We start from the raw sequence: 20,601 nt of genomic DNA, 5'->3' as shown, positions 1-20,601 counted from the left end.
GCAGGACTGGGGTCCCTGTAAGAAGAGGAGAGGAGGACACAGACACACACAGAGGGACGACCCTGTGAGGACACAGGGAGAAGACGGCATCTGTGAGCCCAGGAGACAGAGAGGCCTCAGGAGGAGCCAGCCCTGCCCACCCTGGACCTTGGACCCTCCAGCCTCCGGGACACAGAGATAGACCTCTGCTGATCCAACCACCCAGGCTGGGGGCTTTGCTATGGCAGTCAGATACACAAGCAAACACAATGAAGGCCTTTCTGGGTGCCTAAATCAAGGGTCTTGAGATGGGGACATTACTCTGGGTCATCTGAGTGGATCCCATGTCACAACGGGCTCCAAGTGAGAGGGAGACAGAGGCAATGAGGTCAGAGGTGACCACAGAGACGGGGTGATGAGCTGTGAGGCCCGGCCCAGGAGCCCCCATAAGCTGAGAGACATGAAAATCACGTGGTCACTGTGCCCCCACACGGTGGCCGGGAGCTGGTCAGGTGGTGACCGTTCCTGTCGCTGTAACACTTCCTGGGATGACTGACCGAGAACAAGGAACAGAGCAGAGCAGTTCTTCACCTCGTGGAGAACAAGAGGAAGAGCCCGGGGTCCCAGGATCCCCTTCCAAGCCACACCCCCAAAGACCTAACTTGCTCCCACCAGGCCCCGCCTCTTAAAGGCTACACCACCTCTCAGCAGCACCAAGCCACGAGCCAGGCCTTTATCACGTGGGGCCTTGGGGACACCCAGAGCCAACCTCTCAGGCCTGTGGCACCCGCTCACAGGCTGGCTCGGCACCAGCTTTCCTCTCCGCAGCTCAGCCCATAAATACATTGAGACGGGTGACACCGGCAGAGCTTCTCACAGCAATTGGTCCCCGGGATACGAAGGCCCACGGCGGAAGCAGCACCAAACCACGAGTCAGGGTGAGGGGTGCAGCCTTCCTCTTGTCACAGGAAGGTCCCCTCTGCCTGACCCACACCCTTGGGCTCCCGAGGTCCCCCTGGGAGTTGGAATCAAGAAAGAAGCCGCATGTGGTGGCACAAGCCTGTAATCCCAGCAGCCTGGAGGCTGAGGCAGGAGGACAGCAAGTTGGAGGCCAGCCTGAAGAACTGAGCGAGGCTCTAAGCAAGTGAGCGAGACCCTGTCTCTAAGTAAAAAATAAAAAGGGCTGGGGTGCGGCTCTGTGGTCACGCACCCCTGGACCCCAGCCCTGTTAAAAAACAAAGCAAGAGGGAGTCAGAGTGCTCTGGTAAAGGCCGATCAAAATGGAGCAGAACCCGGGCCTGTGCCCATGTCACTGTATCCAATGTCTCCTTGGTGACAGAAGAGAAGGGACTCTGAGCCCATCCCGGGTCCCATCTGGGCGTCTGGGATTCTCAGCCCTCCTTGGCTGATGGTTGCCTGGTCTTTGGACGTGCCATGTCCCAGCGGCCTGACCCCTTCCCACGGAGCCACCCGGCAGTGCCACAGAAAAGCTAGCACCTGCACTTGTTTAAGACGTTTAGCGAGGGACCTTTTATAGGTTTGCAAACCAAACCAAATGCCGGGAGGAAACACGTCGCATTAAAGGAGAGCAAAGGACGAGGGACAGCAAGCCACGCTGGCGGTGGCATAGACTGGGTGGCACTTTCCCCTCCGGCTGCAGGACCCACACCTCTGGGGCTCACCCAGGGCCAGGTCACCCAGGCTGGCCAGGTCTCAAGCAGCCTCCTGGGCCGGGGGTGGAGGTAAACAGGGCACTTCCTGATCCACAAATAAACAGGGCACTTCCTGAGCCACAGGCGCTGCCAGGGGGATTCTGCAAGCCCAGCAGCTGCAGGTGGGGCTGGGGACACAGGGGCTCAGGGCTGAGGTGGCAGGGGGCGGGCCTCACCTGGAGGCCCCAACCCTTAGAGCTTCATTGTGCCTCGAGCCAAGGAGGACCCCGGCTTCTGCTGGGGACAGCTCTGCAGACTCCAGGCCCCGCCAGGCAGCCCGGCTCCACAGCCCCTTTATTCTCCCTGCCCAGGGCCTCCCCGAGGGGACCCCAGGCCCGCAGGGGCCTGAAGGCCCACTGTGTCTGCCCCGCGCCGGCCCTGCCCTGGCGTCTCCGCGGTGCCCGCGTCTATAAATCCAGCTCTGCAGGCGCTCAAAGGAGCCCTTTCCCCGAAACCACAGCGATGAATCAAACGGCTCCTGTCAAGGCGCATGGTGAAAAGCGCCCCTGTTCCCGGCAGAGGTGGGTCTGCGCTCCGCGGACGCGGACCTGCCTGGGCGCACGCCTGGGCGCACGCCCCGGGGAGCGGAGCGCACACAGCCTCAGCACTTCGCCTCGGCCTCGGCCTCCCTGCGAGACGCGCCCCGGGACGAGCGCGCCACGGTCACACCCAGCAAGAAACGAGGCCCAAGTGTGAGACCCTCGCCCTCCAAATAGGCCGGCGCCTGGCTGCGGGGGAGCTCAGCTCCTGCCGGACCGTGCAGTTTAACTCCCTGCCAAGCAGGCCCGGCCGGGAAGGTCGCCTGGGCGTCACTTAGGTCTAGAGGGTGAGCGGGGCTGCGGTCAGCTCGGGTGCCGGGCGGGGCCCCGGTGGCACGCCCAGAAAACCCTGTCTCCTCCGGCGGCCGGGCTACGTTGTGGCCATCAGAGCAGTTTATGCCCACCCTAGAGAGCCTGCGTGGAAGGACTCGCACTCCCCGGCCTGCCATTCTGCTTGATACGTGAAACCAACCGAAACACGGCCCTCGGTGTCCGAGGCCGCCCGCCGAATCGCAAACCCGACCTCGGGCCCCACTCGCACTCCTGGAGCCCAGGCTCGCTCCCGCGATCGGCGGGCACGCACCGCGCGTGCTCCTCCGCTTCCGCGCACACCCACTGCGCAGGCCCGCGGCCGTTCTCCGCCCTCCCGCTCGAGCTCAGCGGTGCCTCTGGCTCGCTCCTCGCGGGCCTGCACTGCGCCTGCTCGACCGCTAGGCCTTCGGACTCTGGTCTTCAGCGGTCTGCTCCGCGCATGCTCGATCCAGGGGCCTGCCCCGCCTACTCCGGCGGGCACGCGCCGCGCCTGCTCCCACCACTGCCTGTCCTGAGGCGTCGTGTGCCGCCCCCCCTTAGCTCCCGGAAGGCCGAGCGGCCTCGGGCGGCGCGGCCATCGCCGCCCATTTCTCATCCCACTGCAGCCCCTCAGCCCGACCCAGCCCCCTGCGGAGGCCGGGAGGACGGCGAGGCCCGCGCGCCGAGCGGCGGCGTCGCCGTGGTGATGACGTGTCCGCCGTGGTGACGTCGCGCGGCGCGGTGACGCGCGACGCGGCGCCCGGGTGGGGGAGCGCGGCGGGCGCGCCCGTTTTGAAGCGGCGCTGAGCGGCGCGGGCGTCGTCGGGGCCCGGGCCGCCGCCCCGGCCCACCGCGCGACCCCCGCCGGGCCCGGGCCGCCCGCTCGCGGCCGCCGCGCCCCCGCCTCGGCCCGCGCCCCCGGGCGGCAGAGCCCCGGGAGGCCGGGGCGGCCCGGGCCGCGCCCACCATGCCGCCGGGCAAGGTGCTGCAGCCGGTGCTGAAGATGAAGGTGGACGAGCTGTTCCTGTGCTGGCTCAGCGAGGCCAGCACGCAGCGCATGCTGCAGGACGGCCTGCACCGCATCAAGGCGCCCGGCCCCGCCGCGCTGGGCGCCGGCGACGCGGGCCCGCCCGGAGCCTGGCCGCCCGCCTGCAGGCCCGGCGCGCCCGAGCCCCCGGGGGCCGCCGCCGCCACGCCCGGGCCCGCGCCCGCGCTGCCCCTGGGAGCCGCCGCCAGCCCCCGGCCCGGGCCGCACGCCCGCGGCGCCCGCAGGTCCGCGGGCCCCAGAGCAGTAAGTCGCTCTCGCCCCTCCGCCCGCCCGCGCCGAGCCCCTGCCCGCCGCCGCCCGCCGCCGAGTGGCCCCGCGTCCCCGGCGCTGTCGTGACAGTTGCCGTCCCAGGGTGCACGCGCTTGGAGAGTCCAGCTCCCCGGGCTGGCAGCCCTCGTCCCCTTCCCAGAAGTCGTTTCCACCGGCCCCAGGAGTGAGCCGAGGGTTCCTGCCCGAGTGTGTCTGGGGTCCGGTGCCCGGTTCCGGGAACTCGACACAGTGTGTTGCTCCTCCGTTAAAGGCGCCTCCTGTCATTTAACGCTGTATCAGTTTAACGGAGTGCACCGTGGCCCCGGGCGGGACAGAGAAAGGTGTGCTTGGTGCGCCTTGCACACCCAGGACCGTCCCTTGAGCTCCTTTGGCACACGGACAGTGCTTCCACTTGGCAGTGCCCGGCCGCCCTGAGCACGTCAGGAAGGGATTGTGATGCACCCCGTAGTCCCCTTCCCAGCCCGGAGGGTCTGCCCGCGGAGTGACGGAGTCATTTGCAGAAGAGAGCTTGTCATTGTAAGGCTCTGGTGGTGGTCTGCTGTGACCTGATCTGGGACCCTTTACAGAAAGTAGGGCTCGGGGCAGTGAGTGACAGCTGGCGGCAGCCTTGGGGAGCACCTGCTTAGCCCCCACCCACCCTGGTGTGTCCGCCAGGGGGCTTGTCTCGGCCTGTAGAACGCGAGGCCCAGGACCCTCCCTTGAGCTCGGGGCCAGTGCCCTTTCCCAGGAAGCTGCCCAGCTTTGGCACCGCGAAATCCCGCCTGGATCCCCATTCGCTGTGGACGGGACGCGGCCGTTGGTCCTCCCAGCCCGGCCTGGCACTCTGAGTCATGGGTTGCTGATGAGCTGCCAGCCGGGGATAGAGGGGTCCCTCAGGAGTGAGGGGCTAGAGGGGAGAGCCGTGGTTATTTTCAGTGACAAAGCCAGAAGCCACTCGTAGCCCCTGACCCTGAGACTGTGGGGAAGGCCCGAGGGCTGAAATATGCACAGCTCTTCAGGGAGGGCACTTGTGACCTCTGCCTTCTGCAGAGCTGCCGCGAGCAGCCTGGGAGTGGAAGTGAAGCTCCACAGGTGTGCAAAGCTCCACAGGTGTGCAAAGCAGGGAGAGGCCGTGTCTCTGCATGCAGACGTGGTCAGGGAGTGCGTGTGGCCAGGAAGTGGGGGGGGCCTGGGAGAGCGCCAGGGGGACTGAGCAGGGGTGGGTGGTGAGGGATGGAGTCTGGCTCAGCCCCCTGAGGACACTCAGGGTCACGCTCACCCCCCTGAGGACACTCAGGGTCACGCTCACCCCTCCTGAGGACACTCAGGGTCACGCTCACCCTGCTGATGACAGTCAGGGTCACGCTCACCCCTGCTGAGGACACTCAGGGTCACGCTCACCCTCCTGAGGACACTCAGGGTCACGCTCACCCCCCTGAGGACACTCAGGGTCACGCTCACCCCTCCTGAGGACACTCAGGGTCACGCTCACCCCTCCTGAGGACACTCAGGGTCACGCTCACCCCTGCTGAGGACACTCAGGGTCACGCTCACCCCTGCTGAGGACACTCAGGGTCACGCTCACCCCTGCTGAGGACACTCAGGGTCACGCTCACCCCTCCTGAGGACACTCAGGGTCACGCTCACCCCTCCTGAGGACACTCAGGGTCACGCTCACCCTGCTGATGACAGTCAGGGTCACGCTCACCCTGCTGAGGAGGGGGAGAGGGTGGGGTGTGGGGGGCCCATGGGGAGGTAAGGGGTGTGGGGGGGTCCATGGGGAGGTGAGGGGTGTGGGGGCTTCTGTTAGGAAGTGAGGGGTGTGGAGGGGTCTGCAGGGCTCGGTCGGGAGTGGGGTGTGGAAGTGTTCATGGGAGGTGAGGGTCTGCCGGGCTCTGTTGGTTGTGGGTGTGGCTGTGGAGGCACCTGGGCTTTGGGGTCCAAGGTCAAGGCCACCTCCCCACCCACCGTGGCTCTGGGGTGGCCTGCCTGGTCCCCAGGCCTCCCTGGTGGGTGCACCTCCCGGCCTCTGGGTGGCTGGGTGGGTTCTCCCAGCCGAGGGCGCCTGGTGCTGCCAGGGAGGTGGGAGGGTCTCCGTGCGGCTGCCCGCGCCTTGGGGTAGACCTGCAGTGGGTACCAGCACTGTGGTCACTTCCCCAGGTGGCCCCGGCCTCACGTGCCTGCAGGGGGGCCCCTCACCGCCACGTGGGTGCCGAGGGCGCTCCCCAGTGCCCACTGGAACCAGGGGTGGCCCTGGCTCTGGCGCTGGGTGCACTTCCTGAGGCTGAGCGCCGGCCTGCGTGCACCCCAGGTGTCTCGGTCAGCTCTCCTTCACCCCCACGCTGCCCAGTGGCTGTGGTCTGCTGCTGAGGGCTGGGCCCCTCTGGGTGCTGAGTCCCGCCGGGGATGAGCTCCTGGGACTCTGGGTCCTGCTTTCTCCCGCCGCGAGCCTCGGAGGCGTGGTGTCTCCACACAGGTGTCCCCTGTGGAGAGGACGCTACTTCCTCCTGTGCCCCGTGCCCCTCGCTGCTCTGCCACCGCTGCCTCTGGCAGAACCTCCCTCCTCGGCCCAGCGCGCTGGGAGCGACTCGCCTGTGTCCAGGCTTGCGGGGGACGCTCGCGACCCTTCTCAGGGCAGTGCGTCCTCCTTGAATTGGACTCCGGGCCGTCCTCCTGCCTCCTGTGCTGGGGACCTGAGGTCAGTGGGGCTGGGGCTGCTCACGGCTGGGTCCTGCCATGGTGTCCGCGTGTGGCGCGGGTCTCCTGGACGCGGCCCTTTCTGGCCGGAGTCAGAGCGGGGGCCACCCGGCCTCTGGAGCGTGAAGGTGCTGAGCGTGAGGCTCCTGTGGGGACGTGGGGGACAGCGGCTCGGCCTGGAGGGGCCCTCTGACAGGTGGACGCTGGGTGCCACCTGGTTGTGCTGGACCTCACGGAGTTCTCCGTTGTGCGGTGAGGGACCCCCACTGGCTTCTGTCGTCTGGCCTCGGCCTGGGTGAGCTGGCCTCGGGTGTGAGCCTGCAGTGGTCCCTCGGTCTCCACTCTGGGTGACACGGTGCAGGATGGTGTCCCGCGTGGCCCCTCCCTCGAGAACGGGCAGGTGCCTCTGTTCCGTCCCCCTCCCCTGGCAGCAGGGCCTCCCCTTGGTCTGCGGAAGCCGTCTGGGCTGTGGACGGCTCCTCAGGCCGCGTCTCAGCAGCGTGCTGGGAGGGTCAGCGTGGGCTGGACGGCTCCTCGATGGTCGTGGTCCCAGAGGGTTGCCGGGCCCCAGGAGGGTGGGGCCCCAGGAGCCGGCGCCTTCCCCCTCTCCCGGGCGCTGCCTCCAGCCTGCAGAGCTTGTGCCCACAGCCCAGGCGGCCAGGCCAGGTGACCTGCACGAGGGCCTCTTGCCTGCCTGCCCCCCGGGCGATGGGCTAAACGTCCCTGGGCTGCTTTCGGCAAGTTATTTATTTATGGCAAATTGCGGAAATAAATCTTTTACTGTCTGGCCAGCGTTTGGCCCAGTGTGGGGGGATTCTGGGGAGTCAGCCGCCTGCGTCTGCGTTGGACAGCCACGCAGAGAGGCCAGGGCCTCAGGGGCCCCCTGGCCTGTGCGGTGGGTCCAGGGCCTCAGGGGCCCCCTGGCCTGTGCGGTGGGTCCAGGGCCTCAGGGGCCCCCTGGCCTGTGCGGTGGGTCCAGGGCCTCAGGGGCCCCCTGGCCTGTACGGTGGGTCCAGGGCCTCAGGGGTCCCCTGGCCTGTGCGGTGGGTCCAGGGCTCCTTTGGCCCCTGGCCTGTGCGGTGGGTCCAGGGCTCCTTTGGCCCCTGGCCTGTGCGGTGGGTCCAGGGCCTCAGGGGCCCCCTGGCCTGTGCGGTGGGTCCAGGGCCTCAGGGGCCCCCTGGCCTGTGCGGTGGGTCCAGGGCCTCAGGGGCCCCCTGGCCTGTGCGGTGGGTCCAGGGCCTCAGGGGCCCCCTGGCCTGTGCGGTGGGTCCAGGGCCTCAGGGGCCCCCTGGCCTGTGCGGTGGGTCCAGGGCTCCTTTGGCCCCTGGCCTGTGCGGTGGGTCCAGGGCTCCTTTGGCCCCTGGCCTGAGGAGTGGGTCCAGGGCTCCTGGGCCCCCTGGCCTGTGTGGTGAGTCAGGGTGCGTCAGGCCTCTCTCGGGGCTGACCTCATTCCGCCCACCCCTGGTCCTCTGTGTGCATTTGTACCTGGGGCAGAAATTTGCAACTCAAGCCCAAGAAAGGAGGCTGACGTGGCTGAGCGCGTGTCGCGTGGTGACGTGGCTGAGCGCGTCGCGTGGAGATGCCAAGCGGGTGGCTTCCCGCTGTCCCCTGTGCTCCCCTGCTCTAGTCAGCCTCCACCTCTGTGATGTGAGGGCAGGTCAGCTGGAGAGGAGGGCAAGTCTGCGTGGCGCTCGGGGCTCTAGAGGTCTGTCCACGGAGGGCCAGCTCCCCTCCTCAGGGCTGCGGTCAGGCAGGACATCGTGGCGGAGGGACGCAGCTCACGGGTCATCAGGAAGCAGACTGCACTCTCCAGAGCCCACGGCCCAGTGACCCCTTCCTCCTGCCACACCCCGGCCTCCAGGTGCCACCCAGCTGGGGACCCATGACTGACCAGGCCCTGGCTCTGGCCGGTCTGCACCTCCTGCGTCTCTCCCGCGAGCCTTGGGCACTCGTCCAAACCACGACAGCCCCTGCGGGAGGGTCAGTGGCGCTGGCTGCGTGAGCCCCGCCAGCGCTTAGTGACCACAGTTCACTGCCCAGCCACCCCTCTGGGACGCGTCTGGGCTCTGGCTGGGGGGTCTTCAGCAGGCTCCTTCACATGTGTGGTCACCCAGATGCCGAGCACAACTGCCGTGGGCTGTGATCACCGAGATGGCGGGCACAACTGCCGTGGGCTCTGGTCACCGAGATGGCGGGCACAACTGCCGTGGGCTCTGGTCACTGAGATGGCGGGCACAACTGCCGTGGGTCTGGTCACCCAGATGGCGGGCACAACTGCCGTGGGCTCTGGTCCCCAGGGTGTGTCACGGGGATGAGGTTCAGAGCAGCAGAGGGGCCTCCCACAGTGGAGCCCGCCCATACTGCCCTGCTCCGCACCACGCCCTGTGGCCCAGCCACCCCGGGCAGCGGCCACCCCTGGACAGGTCTCAGGGTGAGGCTGGGCACCCTGCAGAGGGTCAGGGTGGGGCTGGCTGTGGATTCCAGCACACGGACGGCTCCTCAGGTTTGCAGGAAGCAGGTGCAGGTGGGCCTCACGCCCGTGGGGTGGCCCGTCCCCTAGGATGGCCAGAGCCCAGTGTGGGGTGACGGGCTGAGCCGTGCCACCCGCCTCCTGGGGCTGGTCAGCCCAGGCGCAGGGCTCCTCCCCGGGGTCTGGCGCACCCAGGCTCAGGGTTGAGGCTGTGGGCGCTGCGGCAGCCTGGGTCCTGCCGCAAGGACGGGCAGAGGGGTGGGAGGGTGGGGTCCCCAGGTCCCCACGAGAGCTCGGGAAGGGCGGGGGTGGGGCATGGGGACATGTGCCGCTGCAGAGGCCCCGCGCTAAGACGGCCAGCCACAGCCCAGCCGGGAAGGCGAAGGCCACGAGGACCCTGGGCTGGGCAGGTGGAGGACCCTGGGCTGAGGAGCAGGGGACAGGCGTGGAGGACCCTGGGCTGAGGAGCAGGGGTCAGGCGTGGAGGACCCTGGGCTGAGGAGCAGGGGTCAGGTGTGGAGGACCCTGGGCTGAGGAGCAGGGGTCAGGTGTGGAGGCCCCTGGGCTGAGGAGCAGGGGACGGGCGTGGAGGCCCCTGGGCTGAGGAGCAGGGGACGGGCGTGGAGGCCCCTGGGCTGAGGAGCAGGGGTCAGGTGTGGAGGCCCCTGGGCTGAGGAGCAGGGGTCAGGTGTGGAGGACCCTGGGCTGAGGAGCAGGGGTCAGGTGTGGAGGCCCCTGGGCTGAGGAGCAGGGGACGGGCGTGGAGGCCCCTGGGCTGAGGAGCAGGGGACGGGCGTGGAGGCCCCTGGGCTGAGGAGCAGGGGTCGGGTGTGGAGGACCCTGGGCTGAGGAGCAGGGGTCAGGTGTGGAGGCCCCTGGGCTGAGGAGCAGGGGACGGGCGTGGAGGACCCTGGGCTGAGGAGCAGGGGTCAGGGGCATGGAGGCCCCTGGGCTGAGGAGCAGGGGTCAGGGGCGTGGAGGACCCTGGGCTGAGGAGCAGGGGTCAGGGGCGTGGAGGACCCTGGGCTGAGGAGCAGGGGTCAGGCGTGGAGGACCCTGGGCTGAGGAGCAGGGGTCAGGGTGGAGGACCCTGGGCTGAGGAGCAGGGGTCAGGGTGGAGGACCCTGGGCTGAGGAGCAGGGGACGGGCATGGAGGCCCCTGGGCTGAGGAGCAGGGGTCAGGGGCGTGGAGGACCCTGGGCTGAGGAGCAGGGGTCAGGGGCGTGGAGGACCCTGGGCTGAGGAGCAGGGGTCAGGGGCGTGGAGGACCCTGGGCTGAGGAGCAGCGGGCAGGGGCGTGGAGGACCCTGGGCTGAGGAGCAGGGGTCAGGGGCGTGGAGGACCCTGGGCTGAGGAGCAGCGGGCAGGGGCGTGGAGGACCCTGGGCTGAGGAGCAGGGGACGGGCGTGGAGGACCCTGGGCTGAGGAGTAGGGGTCAGGTGTGGAGGACCCTGGGCTGAGGAGCAGGGGTCAGGGGCGTGGAGGCCCCTGGGCTGAGGAGCAGGGGTCAGGGACGTGGAGGCCCCTGGGCTGAGGAGCAGGGGTCAGGGGCGTGGAGGACCCTGGGCTGAGGAGCAGGGGTCAGGGGCGTGGAGGACCCTGGGCTGAGGAGCAGGGGTCAGGTGTGGAGGCCCCTGGGCTGAGGAGCAGGGGTCAGGTGTGGAGGACCCTGGGCTGAGGAGCAGGGGTCAGGCGTGGAGGACCCTGGGTGGGCTGAGGAGCAGCGGGCAGGGGCGTGCTTGGGCAGGAGATGTGCCCCTGCCCCTCTGCAGACCCGGGACGCAGCGCGGCCGGGAGACCTTGGCCCTGTGCTAACGAGAGGAGTCCCCCAGGTCGGAAGGACAGGGACCGTGACAGGACGGAAAGCGAAGTCTGTCGACAGAGGGGAGGGCAGAGCCCAGGGCACCGCTGCCTGGAGTCAGGCCACTGTCTTGCACCCGCTGTCCCGGGGGCCAGGGGGCTGTGTCTCTGGTCAGGTGCCCGCCAGGGCTCTTGGGGACCTGAGGCTCTGGGCCCCTGGCTGGCTGTCGGGTGACGGTTGCACTCGGTTCCTCCACTGGGCGCGACCCAGCCCTTGTTGCTTGCTTTCTTTTAGTGTTCTGGGTTTTCAGTTTTGCTGGACACCACGTGTTTATTGTGTTTTTTACGCGGCGCTGAGCATGGAACCCAGCGCCCCGTGCAGGCCAGGCGAGCGCGCCATTGAGCCGGTCCCCAGCCCCCTGTTGCTCTTTGACACAGACGGCGGTCCTCCTGGTGGTCCTCCTGCCTCGGCCTCGCGGCCTGGGACCTCAGGGGTGTGCCCGGCTTCCCCCTCCTGAGGGGCGCCTTCTCCTGGGGCAGCCGGGGCTGGGCGGCCTGCAGGGGCTGGGTGGCCTGCCGGGGCTGGGCGGCGCGGCTCCCTAGATGGGGCACGGGCTCCCTCGCAGGCCCCGGTCAGTGCCTGGGCTCCCTCTCAGGGCCCCCCCTCGGTCAGTGCCTGGCCCCTGCAGGTGCCCTGTCCTGCTCTCTGTCCGTCTGTCTGTCTGTGAGCCTGGCCTGGACTGGTTCTGAGGGTTGGTCAGCAGCCTGAGGGCCAGGCCCTGCTGAGGGCAGCCAGCGTGGGCACATGCATCTTCCTCCTGCTGGGGACAAGCGGGAGGCCCCTGTGCTGCCCTCGATGTGCCCTGAGCCAGCTGCCCACGGCCCTGCTCTCCCCCATGTGGGCTGGGCCCTGGGCTCCTGGCAGTGTGTGAACTGGACCTCAGAGAGACGCTGGGCGCTGACCCCTCTCAGGCTGAGAAGGACGTGTTGCCTTCCGCTGCAGTGGGCTGGCCAGGGAGGGTGCGGCCAGGCAGGTGGGCCCCTGTGTCCAGCGTGGGGCGGGGCCCAGGGGCCTGCGGGGAAGGAGCCAGCCGCGTCTGGCCCCAGGTGCAGGCCGCAGGGTCTGGTCGTGGCGCGGACGGGCCTCAGAGGTCCCCGTGCTGTGGCCAGGCCAGGCCCCCCTGAGGGAGACTTGTTTGTGCTCAGGGGACGAGCCACGTGACGCAGGGTCACCGCCTGAAGCTCCCGCTGCTGGGCGGCCCCTCCCACAGGAGGGAGAGGGGCACCGAGGGGAGGAGCCACGTGACTCAGGGTCACCGCCTGAAGCTCCCGCTGCTGGGCGGCCCCTCCCACAGGAGGGAGAGGGGCACCGAGGGGAGGAGCAGACGCCCTGCTCAGTGCAGGCAGCTGGGCCCTGCTGCTGTGTCCTGCTGCTGCGTCCTGCGTCCTGCCCGCTCCCTCAGCTCGGCCGGGCCTGGGAGGGGCGCCTGCCGCCTGCCGCTGCCTCCCCCGCCCGCCTTCGCCATGCGCCCTTCTCAGCCTGTGGAGTGCGCGCGGCCCAGGGCCGGTCCCCAGAGCGCCCGGCCGGGGACGCATGGAGCTTGCTGAGCCTGGCGGCCCCCCCGAGTTGACCACCGGCCCCGGCTCTGCCCCGTCCCGAGAGCGCGGTGCCCGGCCTGGCCCCCGGAGGCCCATGCGAGCCGACGGCATGCGGCTCAGGGACCTGTCCCTTCGCCAAGACCCGGACCTGCGGCAGGAGCTGGCCTCGCTGGCCCGGGGCTGTGACTTTGTGCTGCCCTCCCGCTTCAAGAAGAGGTTGAAGGCCTTCCAGCAGGTGGGTGGGCGCTGAGGGCCGGCCCCAGGAAGGGTCTGGGGGTCCTGTGTCCTCGCCAAGGGAGGGTGAGGAAGGGGCTCCCAAGAGGTGGGGCGGGGGCCTGCGGTCCTGCCTCACTGGAGGGGTCTGCGGGGCTCCCAGCAGGTGGGGCAGGGGCCTGAGGCTCCCAGCAGTGGGCACATCGTGACTTGAGGGGCTCCCAGCAGGTGGGGCGGGGGCCTGAGGCTCCCAGCAGTGGGCACATCGTGACTTGAGGGGCTCCCAGCAGGTGGGGCGGGGGCCAGCTGTCCTGTGCCCGGGAGAGGCCTGAGGGCTCCAACAGCTGTGTCCAGGGACTTGAGGGGCTCCCAGCGGGTGGGTCAGGCCCCCTGCCGTCCTGTCCCCTGGAGTTGGGGAACCTGGAGGACCCCGGGCCAGGTGGTCGCAGGCCGCCGGCCAAGCCCCTAGAGGAGAGCCTGGGCCCCGGGACCTTTGAGTGCCGCCGACTGCAGGAGGGTGGATGTGAATAGGAGGCGGCCGTGTGATAAACACTGCAGACACCCGCCTGGTCACCCTCCCGAGTGCCGTGCCTCAGTCCTGGCCAAGCTGGGCTTAACAGCTCCTGGAGACCTCCGTCACAGCCACGGTCACAGGCCCGGTCACCCGGCTGGGTGTGCAGTCGAGCGCTGGTCAGTGGGCAGTGCACTTGAACTTGAACCTTGCTTCCCACGAGCGCTCAGAGAAGCGCTGTCTGTGCCTGTGTCACCCACGGCCCTAGGGCGTCACGTGACTCGCGTGAGTCCTCCGGGCCCACCAGTGCTGCTGCCCTGTGGGTCTGGCTGCACGTGGATCTCCTGTGGGCAGCTGGGCAGGCTGCTGGGGGGCAGAGACAGGATGCTGGGGGGCAGGGGCGGGGGCTGCGGGGCTGGGCTCCTCCGCGGCCTCATGTGGCTGGGGCACCGGGCACGGGCAGCTGGTGTTGTGGGAGGCGGCCCTGGCTGAAGTGTCCAGGGGAGCCTCACTGTGGGGCAGACCCGTCTGCCGTCCACCCTGCCGTCCGCCCTGCCTTGCCTGCAGCTCCCTGCCGGCCTCTGGCTCCTGTGCACCCAGGAGCTCTCCTCGCACACTCGATTCTCCCTGCCTGCACACTCAGGGGTTCTCCCGCATCCCGCACACTCAGGAGTTCTCCTTGCACACTCGATTCTCCCTGCCTGCACACTCAGGAGCTCTCCCGCATCCCGCACACTCAGGAGTTCTCCTTGCACACTCGAGAGTTCTTGCACATGGTGGAGTTCCCCTCGCACACTCAGGCATTCTCCTAATACTCTCAGTTCTTACACACTAAGGAATTCTCCCTGCGCACTCAGGAGTTCTCCTTGCACGCTCAGTTCTCGCACGCTCAGGAGTTCTCCTTGCACACTCAGTTCTTCACCTGTGCACTCGGCAGTTCTCCGTCGGCCTGGGGGCTCCTCTCGGGGCGGGGGTCCTGAGTTATTTTGGAGGCCAGTCTCCTTCCCGCCCTGCTGATGGGGGGGGCTGACCAGGTGGGGCCTGGGGAAGTGTCCAGGGCAGGAGGCCTGCGTTGGGCAGGTAAGCGGCCGCTCTGCCCGCCATACCTGGAGTGTGGTGGCTTCTGGTTGTGTCCTTGGTTCAGGCTCCGTGACTGCGTGGGGATGTTTACCGCAGGGTCCCCAACTCCAGGCGGAGCCTGTGGGGACAGTGGGGACCGTGGGGGATGGCAGTTTAGAGGTCACGTTTGGAAGCTGGACGGCTCTGGCAGGCGGCTGCCTGGGCGTGGGCCTCAGACCCGGGCTGGGAATGGGTGCTCTCTACTGCGGTGGCGGGTGACGGCAAGGTGCCGGGGAGGTGTCTGGCCTCCGTCGCTGCCAGCACCTGAGATCGGGGTTCTGTCGGGGGCCCAGGCCTGTCTGCCTGGACGTGGCCCGTGGGCAGGGGCTCAGCAGGCCCAGACGCTCCAGCCGTGGCCCTGTGCCGTCTCGGGGGTCCAGAGCTGCCGCCCTGGGTGGCTGCGTGGTGCTGCTCTGGGGTGCTGCGCTGGCCCCTGCAGCTAGGAGCACCTGTGGGCCACAGGCCCTGCTTCTGCTTGGCTGCCCGCAGCCTCAGCCCTGTCCTGTTCGCAGCTGACCCTGCTGCTGTCCTGTCCTGCAGGAGCGGAGAGGCCAGAGCTCGTCCACTGCCCGCCATTGCTGGGTCCCCGCCACTGTGACAGCCCGGCTTGGGGCCTGGGCGCCTGTGGGCCTTGGGGGGCTGGCCCTGGGCGAGCCCACGGCTGTCACAGCTGCGAAGCCCGGACCTCCGCCCGCCCCTCCAGCTCTGTCCGCGCCTGTGCTCCACCCTGTCCTGATGACCGCCCACGTCCCCCTCCGTGGGCCAGGTGGTGCGGCCACCAGGTGGGCCTGCAGGCCGCAGTGTCCAGCACAGGAGTGGCCTGCAGGCTCTGCAGACGCTGTCCTCGGGACCCTGCTGCCCTGCCCGGGCCTGGGGGGCCTGTGTGGGTGCTGCCCTCCCCAGCCCTGGCCCGTGCGACTCTCCCCGTGTTGTCACATGTCCTGGTCACGCAGACACGGTCCTGGGTCTCCTGCGGCCGGCACGCAGCGCAGCACTGTGCCCTGAGTGCAGTCTGCGTCCCAGCCCCAGCTCTGCCCGGCACCTGGCCTCGGGGCTCCCGTGGGGACGCGCTGGTTCTCCACCCTCCTGGCTCCTGGCACCCGGAGCCCATCGCCACCCCGCCCTCCCTGGGTGGTGGACACGGGCGTCCTCCGTGCTCGCCTGTCTTCCACAGTGGGGTCCACCCAGACTCGTCAGTGAGTCCCCCAGCCCGGTGCACGTGTCACCCGTCTTGCAGAGGGGTCAGGGCCAGGCCGTGTCCTCGTGTGGATCAGGGCCTTCGCCCCCCGCCTCAGTCCAGAGGGACTCGTCCCCCCGGTGTCCTTCACCTGCCCTGGGCAGCTCCCCTGGACGTGAAGCCCTGGGCTGTGTGCACCTTTGCATGGACCCTTCACCCAGTGCCCCGACCTGGTGGGAGGTGGCCCTCGCGTCCTCGCTGTGCTCCTGGTCACAGCTTCCCCTGGGGCTGGGGCTCGGTGGGAGGAGTCTGCCTGGGTCCCGGGGCTCGGTCCCCAGCGCTGCAGGAGCGCCAGGCCGTGGGTGCTGCCTGTGCCCAGCTGCGGCAAGGTGCTCCCGGGGGCGCTGGTCTCCGGGCCGAGAGGACAGCTGCTGGCCTGCAGCGGGTCCTCCCGCCCAACAGTGGCCACCGCCTGGGCGACAGCCCAGAAGACGTGGGTGTCCCCCGGCCCACCTCCCTCGTCACATACCCAGGGACCCCGGGCTTCACACTGCCCCTCAGAGTGGCCCCTCCTGGGGACAGTGGGGACGCTGCGTGCCTTGAGCCTACCTCGAGCATCTCTCTGGGCCTCTGTGGGGCGTCCCCTGCGCCGTAGCCCTGCCCAGCGTCCCCTCCTCGGGTGGTGCCGAGGGTCTCTGCTGCGCGTCCTGCTCACGCTCTGTGCTGCCCCCCCCCCAGGCCAGCCTGGTGAGACAGGTGTCTGCAGAGGCGCTGCCGCCAGGGTGGCCAGGTGCCTGCAGCTGTTTCCTTGTCTCTGCCCTCGGGGGCACCTGTCCGTGCACCTGAGGAGGTGGCACTCACCCTACGCAGGGCTGTGGTTTTGCAGTGCCTGGACGTGTGTGTGCTGAGGCCAGAGGGTCCGAGGTGGGTCCGTGGTGGGCGGGCGGGCGCAGTGAGTGTGCCCTGGGCAGGACCAGAACTGGCCCCCTGAGGTGGGGTCATCTGTGTCGGTGGGGTCAGGGCACGCTCTGCACAGCGCCGACCAAGCCGGGCAGTGGGGCGACTGGCCGCGGCTCTCCCTAGCGGGTCCTCAGTGGCAAGAGCAGGACCTAGCCAGGCCCTCTGCACGCACACACAGACGTTCTGCGGGGCGTTGCCCACGATGCGCAGCGTGACCACGGCCAGTGTGGTCAGGGAAGTGTCTGCACACCCTCTGGAATCCGCCGAGACCCGCCTAGGGCTGGGAAGTGCCCCTCCCCAGCTGTCCGCGTGTCCTGTGTCAGAGGAATGTCCTGCAGCTGTGCGGCCGGTCTATTTACGTCCAGGAGACTGAGCTGGTAAATCCCCGCGTCCGTCCGTCCGTCCGCAGGCTGTTTTGGTCTTGTCCTCCCGCCCACCTGTTGCAGTCTGCTGGGCGGCCGGGCTCAGCCCTTGTCCCTGTGTCCCCGGACTCCCAGTTCCCCAGGCAGAGCCACCCCCTCTGCGCTGCGGCCGTGCGTCAGCCACCGGTGGACACAGCCACCCGTGGACGAGGAGGCCCTTCTTCCTGCTCGCTGGCCCTGAGCCCCCGCCGGGCCCTCTGCACTCTCCCGCGCCCTCGCTGACCCTCAGCCCCACGGGGTCTTCCTTGGCATTACACTGGTCCAGCACTGCCCACCTCTCCTGTGAGGGCACTCGGGGCCTTTTGTGTGGGCAGTAGCACTTGTGAGAGGCTGGGGAGGCCCGTGGTGGCCCCTGGGCCTGTCTGACCCGGCAGGGTGTGCACCTGCGGTCGGCCGCCCACTGCTGAGCCGCGGCTCAGGGCGGGGCCTGTGTGTGTGAGCTCTTGGTGACCAGGCCACAGGCCCCACCCAGAGGGCTTCGTGAGACCCGCTGCTTCCTCAGGCCTCTCCGGAGACCCTCAGGGAGGGGAGGGTGTCCCTGCTGTGGGGGTGGGGAGCATCCTCTCCCATCCTGGGGGCCGCGGCTGCACCAGGGTCCAGGCCCCACCAGGGTCAAGGCCCCAGGGGCTCCTCCTGCCTGGGCAGCTCCTGGGCCCCAGGTGGCCTCACTGCGGTCTCTGCCTGTCTCCGGGCTCCCCCTCTGGGTCTCCTCTTCTGCCTCCGCCTCTTTTTTTCTAGTTCAGTGTCTGTGTGGTCTGCTGTGCAGGACCCCCAGTGGGTCTGTGCCCGTTGGTGTGTCCTACGCAGATGGGGTGATGGGTCCTGAGGTTCTGAGTGTGCAGGTTGCAGGGCCGCGGGGGTCCTGCAGGCACACACACACACACACGCACACACACGGACACACACACACACACACACACAGCAACAGCATGTCTCTTTCTACGGCCTTCCTGTGCCCACATCCCTCTTCTCCCGCCCGCCCCTCTCCTAGTCTAAGGTGACTCCCTTGTCCCTACTGCCCCCCGTGGTGGATTGACATCTGCACGTCAGAGAACGTCTGGCCTGGGTCTGGGATTGGCTGAGTTTCTTAGCATGATGTTCTCCAGCTCCAGCCTCTGCTGGCAAATGCCATAGTTTCATTCTTCTTCAAGGCTGAGTAATGTTCCATTGAACACACAGACCACATTTTCTTTATCCACTCATCTGACCCGAGATCACCCCATCTAGAGCACGAGGTCACCCTGACTGGGACCACCCCATCTAGAGCACGAGGTCACCCTGACCCGAGATCACCCCATCTAGTGCACGAGGTCACCCTGACCGGGACCACCCCACCTACAGCACGAGGTCACCCTGACCCGGGATCACCCCATCTAGAGCACGAGGTCACCCTGACCCGAGATCACCCCACCTAGAGCACGAGGTCACCCTGACCGGGACCACCCCATCTAGAGCACGAGGTCACCCTGACCGGGACCACCCCACCTACAGCACGAGGTCACCCTGACCGGGATCACCCCATCTGCCTGCTGACCTTTACCGGGGGACACGGCTCAGCGTGGCCGTGGTGGCTGGGCACTGTGTTTAGTGTTGCCTCCGGGAAAAGGCCCTGGGACGCCAGCCTTGGCCACGGCCTCGCCCAGCGGCGGCCACTGTGTCTGGCTCTGTCCCGCCCGGGGCTGGGCACGCGAGGCCCACTGACCTGGAGGCGTGGCCTTGCTCCCGGTTTCCAGCATCGGCTGGCACTGCCCGGCCTGCCTTGGTCCAGCCCGGGGCCAGGTCAGCCGCGCTCGGGCTTTCCTTCCCTCACGCCCTGCAGGACTGACGCCTGAGCTCAGCCTGGCCACCCCTGCCCACGGCCGGCCCGCTGCCCTGCCCAACCCCTGCTCCATGTCCCCACTGCAGGCTGTCGGTGGTGGTGAGTGGACGTGCAGCCTTCAGTGCCGTGGGTGGTGGTGAGTGGACGTGCAGGACCTTCAGTGCCGTGGGTGGTGGTGAGTGGACGTGCAGGTCCTTCAGTGCCGTGGGTGGTGGTGAGTGGACGTGCAGGTCCTTCAGTGCCGTGGGTGGTGGTGAGTGGACGTGCAGGTCCTTCAGTGCCGTGGGTGGTGGTGAGTGGACGTGCAGGTCCTTCAGTGCCGTGGGTGGTGGTGAGTGGACGTGCAGCCTTCAGTGCCGTGGGTGGTGGTGAGTGGACGTGCAGGACCTTCAGTGCCGTGGGTGGTGGTGAGTGGACGTGCAGGTCCTTCAGTGCCGTGGGTGGTGGTGAGTGGACGTGCAGGTCCTTCAGTGCCGTGGGTGGTGGTGAGTGGACGTGCAGGTCCTTCAGTGCCGTGGGTGGTGGTGAGTGGACGTGCAGGGCCTTCAGTGCCGTGGGTGGTGGTGAGTGGACGTGCAGGGCCTTCAGTGCCGTGGGTGGTGGTGAGTGGACGTGCAGGTCCTTCAGTGCCGTGGGTGGTGGTGAGTGGACGTGCAGGGCCTTCAGTGCCGTGGGTGGTGGTGAGTGGACGTGCAGGTCCTTCAGTGCCGTGGGTGGTGGTGAGTGGACGTGCAGGGCCTTCAGTGCCGTGGGTGGTGGTGAGTGGACGTGCAGGTCCTTCAGTGCCGTGGGTGGTGGTGAGTGGACGTGCAGCCTTCAGTGCCGTGGGTGGTGGTGAGTGGACGTGCAGGTCCTTCAGTGCCGTGGGTGGTGGTGAGTGGACGTGCAGGGCCTTCAGTGCCGTGGGTGGTGGTGAGTGGACGTGCAGGGCCTTCAGTGCCGTGGGTGGTGGTGAGTGGACGTGCAGGGCCTTCAGTGCCGTGGGTGGTGGTGAGTGGACGTGCAGCCTTCAGTGCCGTGGGTGGTGGTGAGTGGACGTGCAGGTCCTTCAGTGCCGTGGGTGGTGGTGAGTGGACGTGCAGGTCCTTCAGTGCCGTGGGTGGTGGTGAGTGGACGTGCAGGGCCTTCAGTGCCGGTGGGTGGTGTGAGTGGACGTGCAGGTCCTTCAGTGCTGTGGGTGGTGGTGAGTGGACGTGCAGGTCCTTCAGTGCCGTGGGTGGGTGAGTGGACGTGCAGGTCCTTCAGTGCCGTGGGTGGTGGTGAGTGGACGTGCAGGTCCTTCAGTGCCGTGGGTGGTGGTGAGTGGACGTGCAGGTCCTTCAGTGCCGTGGGTGGTGGTGAGTGGACGTGCAGGTCCTTCAGTGCTGTGGGTGGGAGTGGACGTGCAGGTCCTTCAGTGCTGTGGGTGGTGGTGAGTGGACGTGCAGGTCCTTCAGTGCCGTGGGTGGTGGTGAGTGGACGTGCAGGGCCTTCAGTGCCGTGGGTGGTGGTGAGTGGACGTGCAGCCTTCAGTGCCGTGGGTGGTGGTGAGTGGACGTGCAGGTCCTTCAGTGCCGTGGGTGGTGGTGAGTGGACGTGCAGGTCCTTCAGTGCCGTGGGTGGTGGTGAGTGGACGTGCAGGGCCTTCAGTGCCGTGGGTGGTGGTGAGTGGACGTGCAGCCTTCACTGCCAGTGGGAGGGGCACGTGTGCGCTGGCCTCTGCAGAAGGGGTGGCCCTAGCCACCAGGGCCCAGGCTGGGACGGCTCATGAGGACGTCCCTGAGGCGAGCTGGGCCCTCCCCAGGGGCACGGGGGACTGTCACGGTGGGACTAGCATCTCAGTGCGTGTCCACTGTGCCTGTGAGGTCTTCTGCGGTCACTGAGGTCGGGGAGCTGCGTGCACTAGATCTGGGGTGGCCAGGGAGGGCTTTGCGGGGCCAGGGGTCACTCTGTAGGACTCTGGGTGGGCTTGGGTTCTGTGACGTTGTCCGTGCGTTTCTCTGGGGGTCCTGGGGGT

General features: G+C 68.3%; 1 protein-coding gene across 3 annotated transcripts in view; it reads left to right on the top strand.

The window, feature by feature from the left end:
* The first annotated feature begins 3,473 nt into the window (after positions 1 to 3,473).
* Positions 3,474 to 20,601, top strand: part of LOC114106909 (serine/threonine-protein phosphatase 2A regulatory subunit B'' subunit beta-like) — a 39,614-nt gene continuing 22,486 nt past the window's right edge. The window contains exon 1 of one of the 3 annotated variants that reach the window (XM_071606906.1): positions 3,474 to 3,812. In XM_071606906.1, the coding sequence (XP_071463007.1) occupies positions 3,489 to 3,812 (324 nt within the window). In that variant the 5' untranslated portion in view covers positions 3,474 to 3,488. Of the gene's footprint in view, positions 3,813 to 4,259; positions 4,356 to 12,172; positions 12,620 to 20,601 lie in introns of those variants that run through there. The other 2 variants (XM_071606907.1, XM_071606908.1) reach the window with 2 other exon arrangements.

This window comes from Marmota flaviventris, chromosome Y, assembly GCF_047511675.1.
Source record: "Marmota flaviventris isolate mMarFla1 chromosome Y, mMarFla1.hap1, whole genome shotgun sequence".
Classification (NCBI taxonomy): Eukaryota; Metazoa; Chordata; class Mammalia; order Rodentia; family Sciuridae; genus Marmota; species Marmota flaviventris.
The sequence above is the reverse complement of the archived record's forward strand: the minus strand, read 5'-3'. Positions and strand labels throughout refer to the sequence as shown.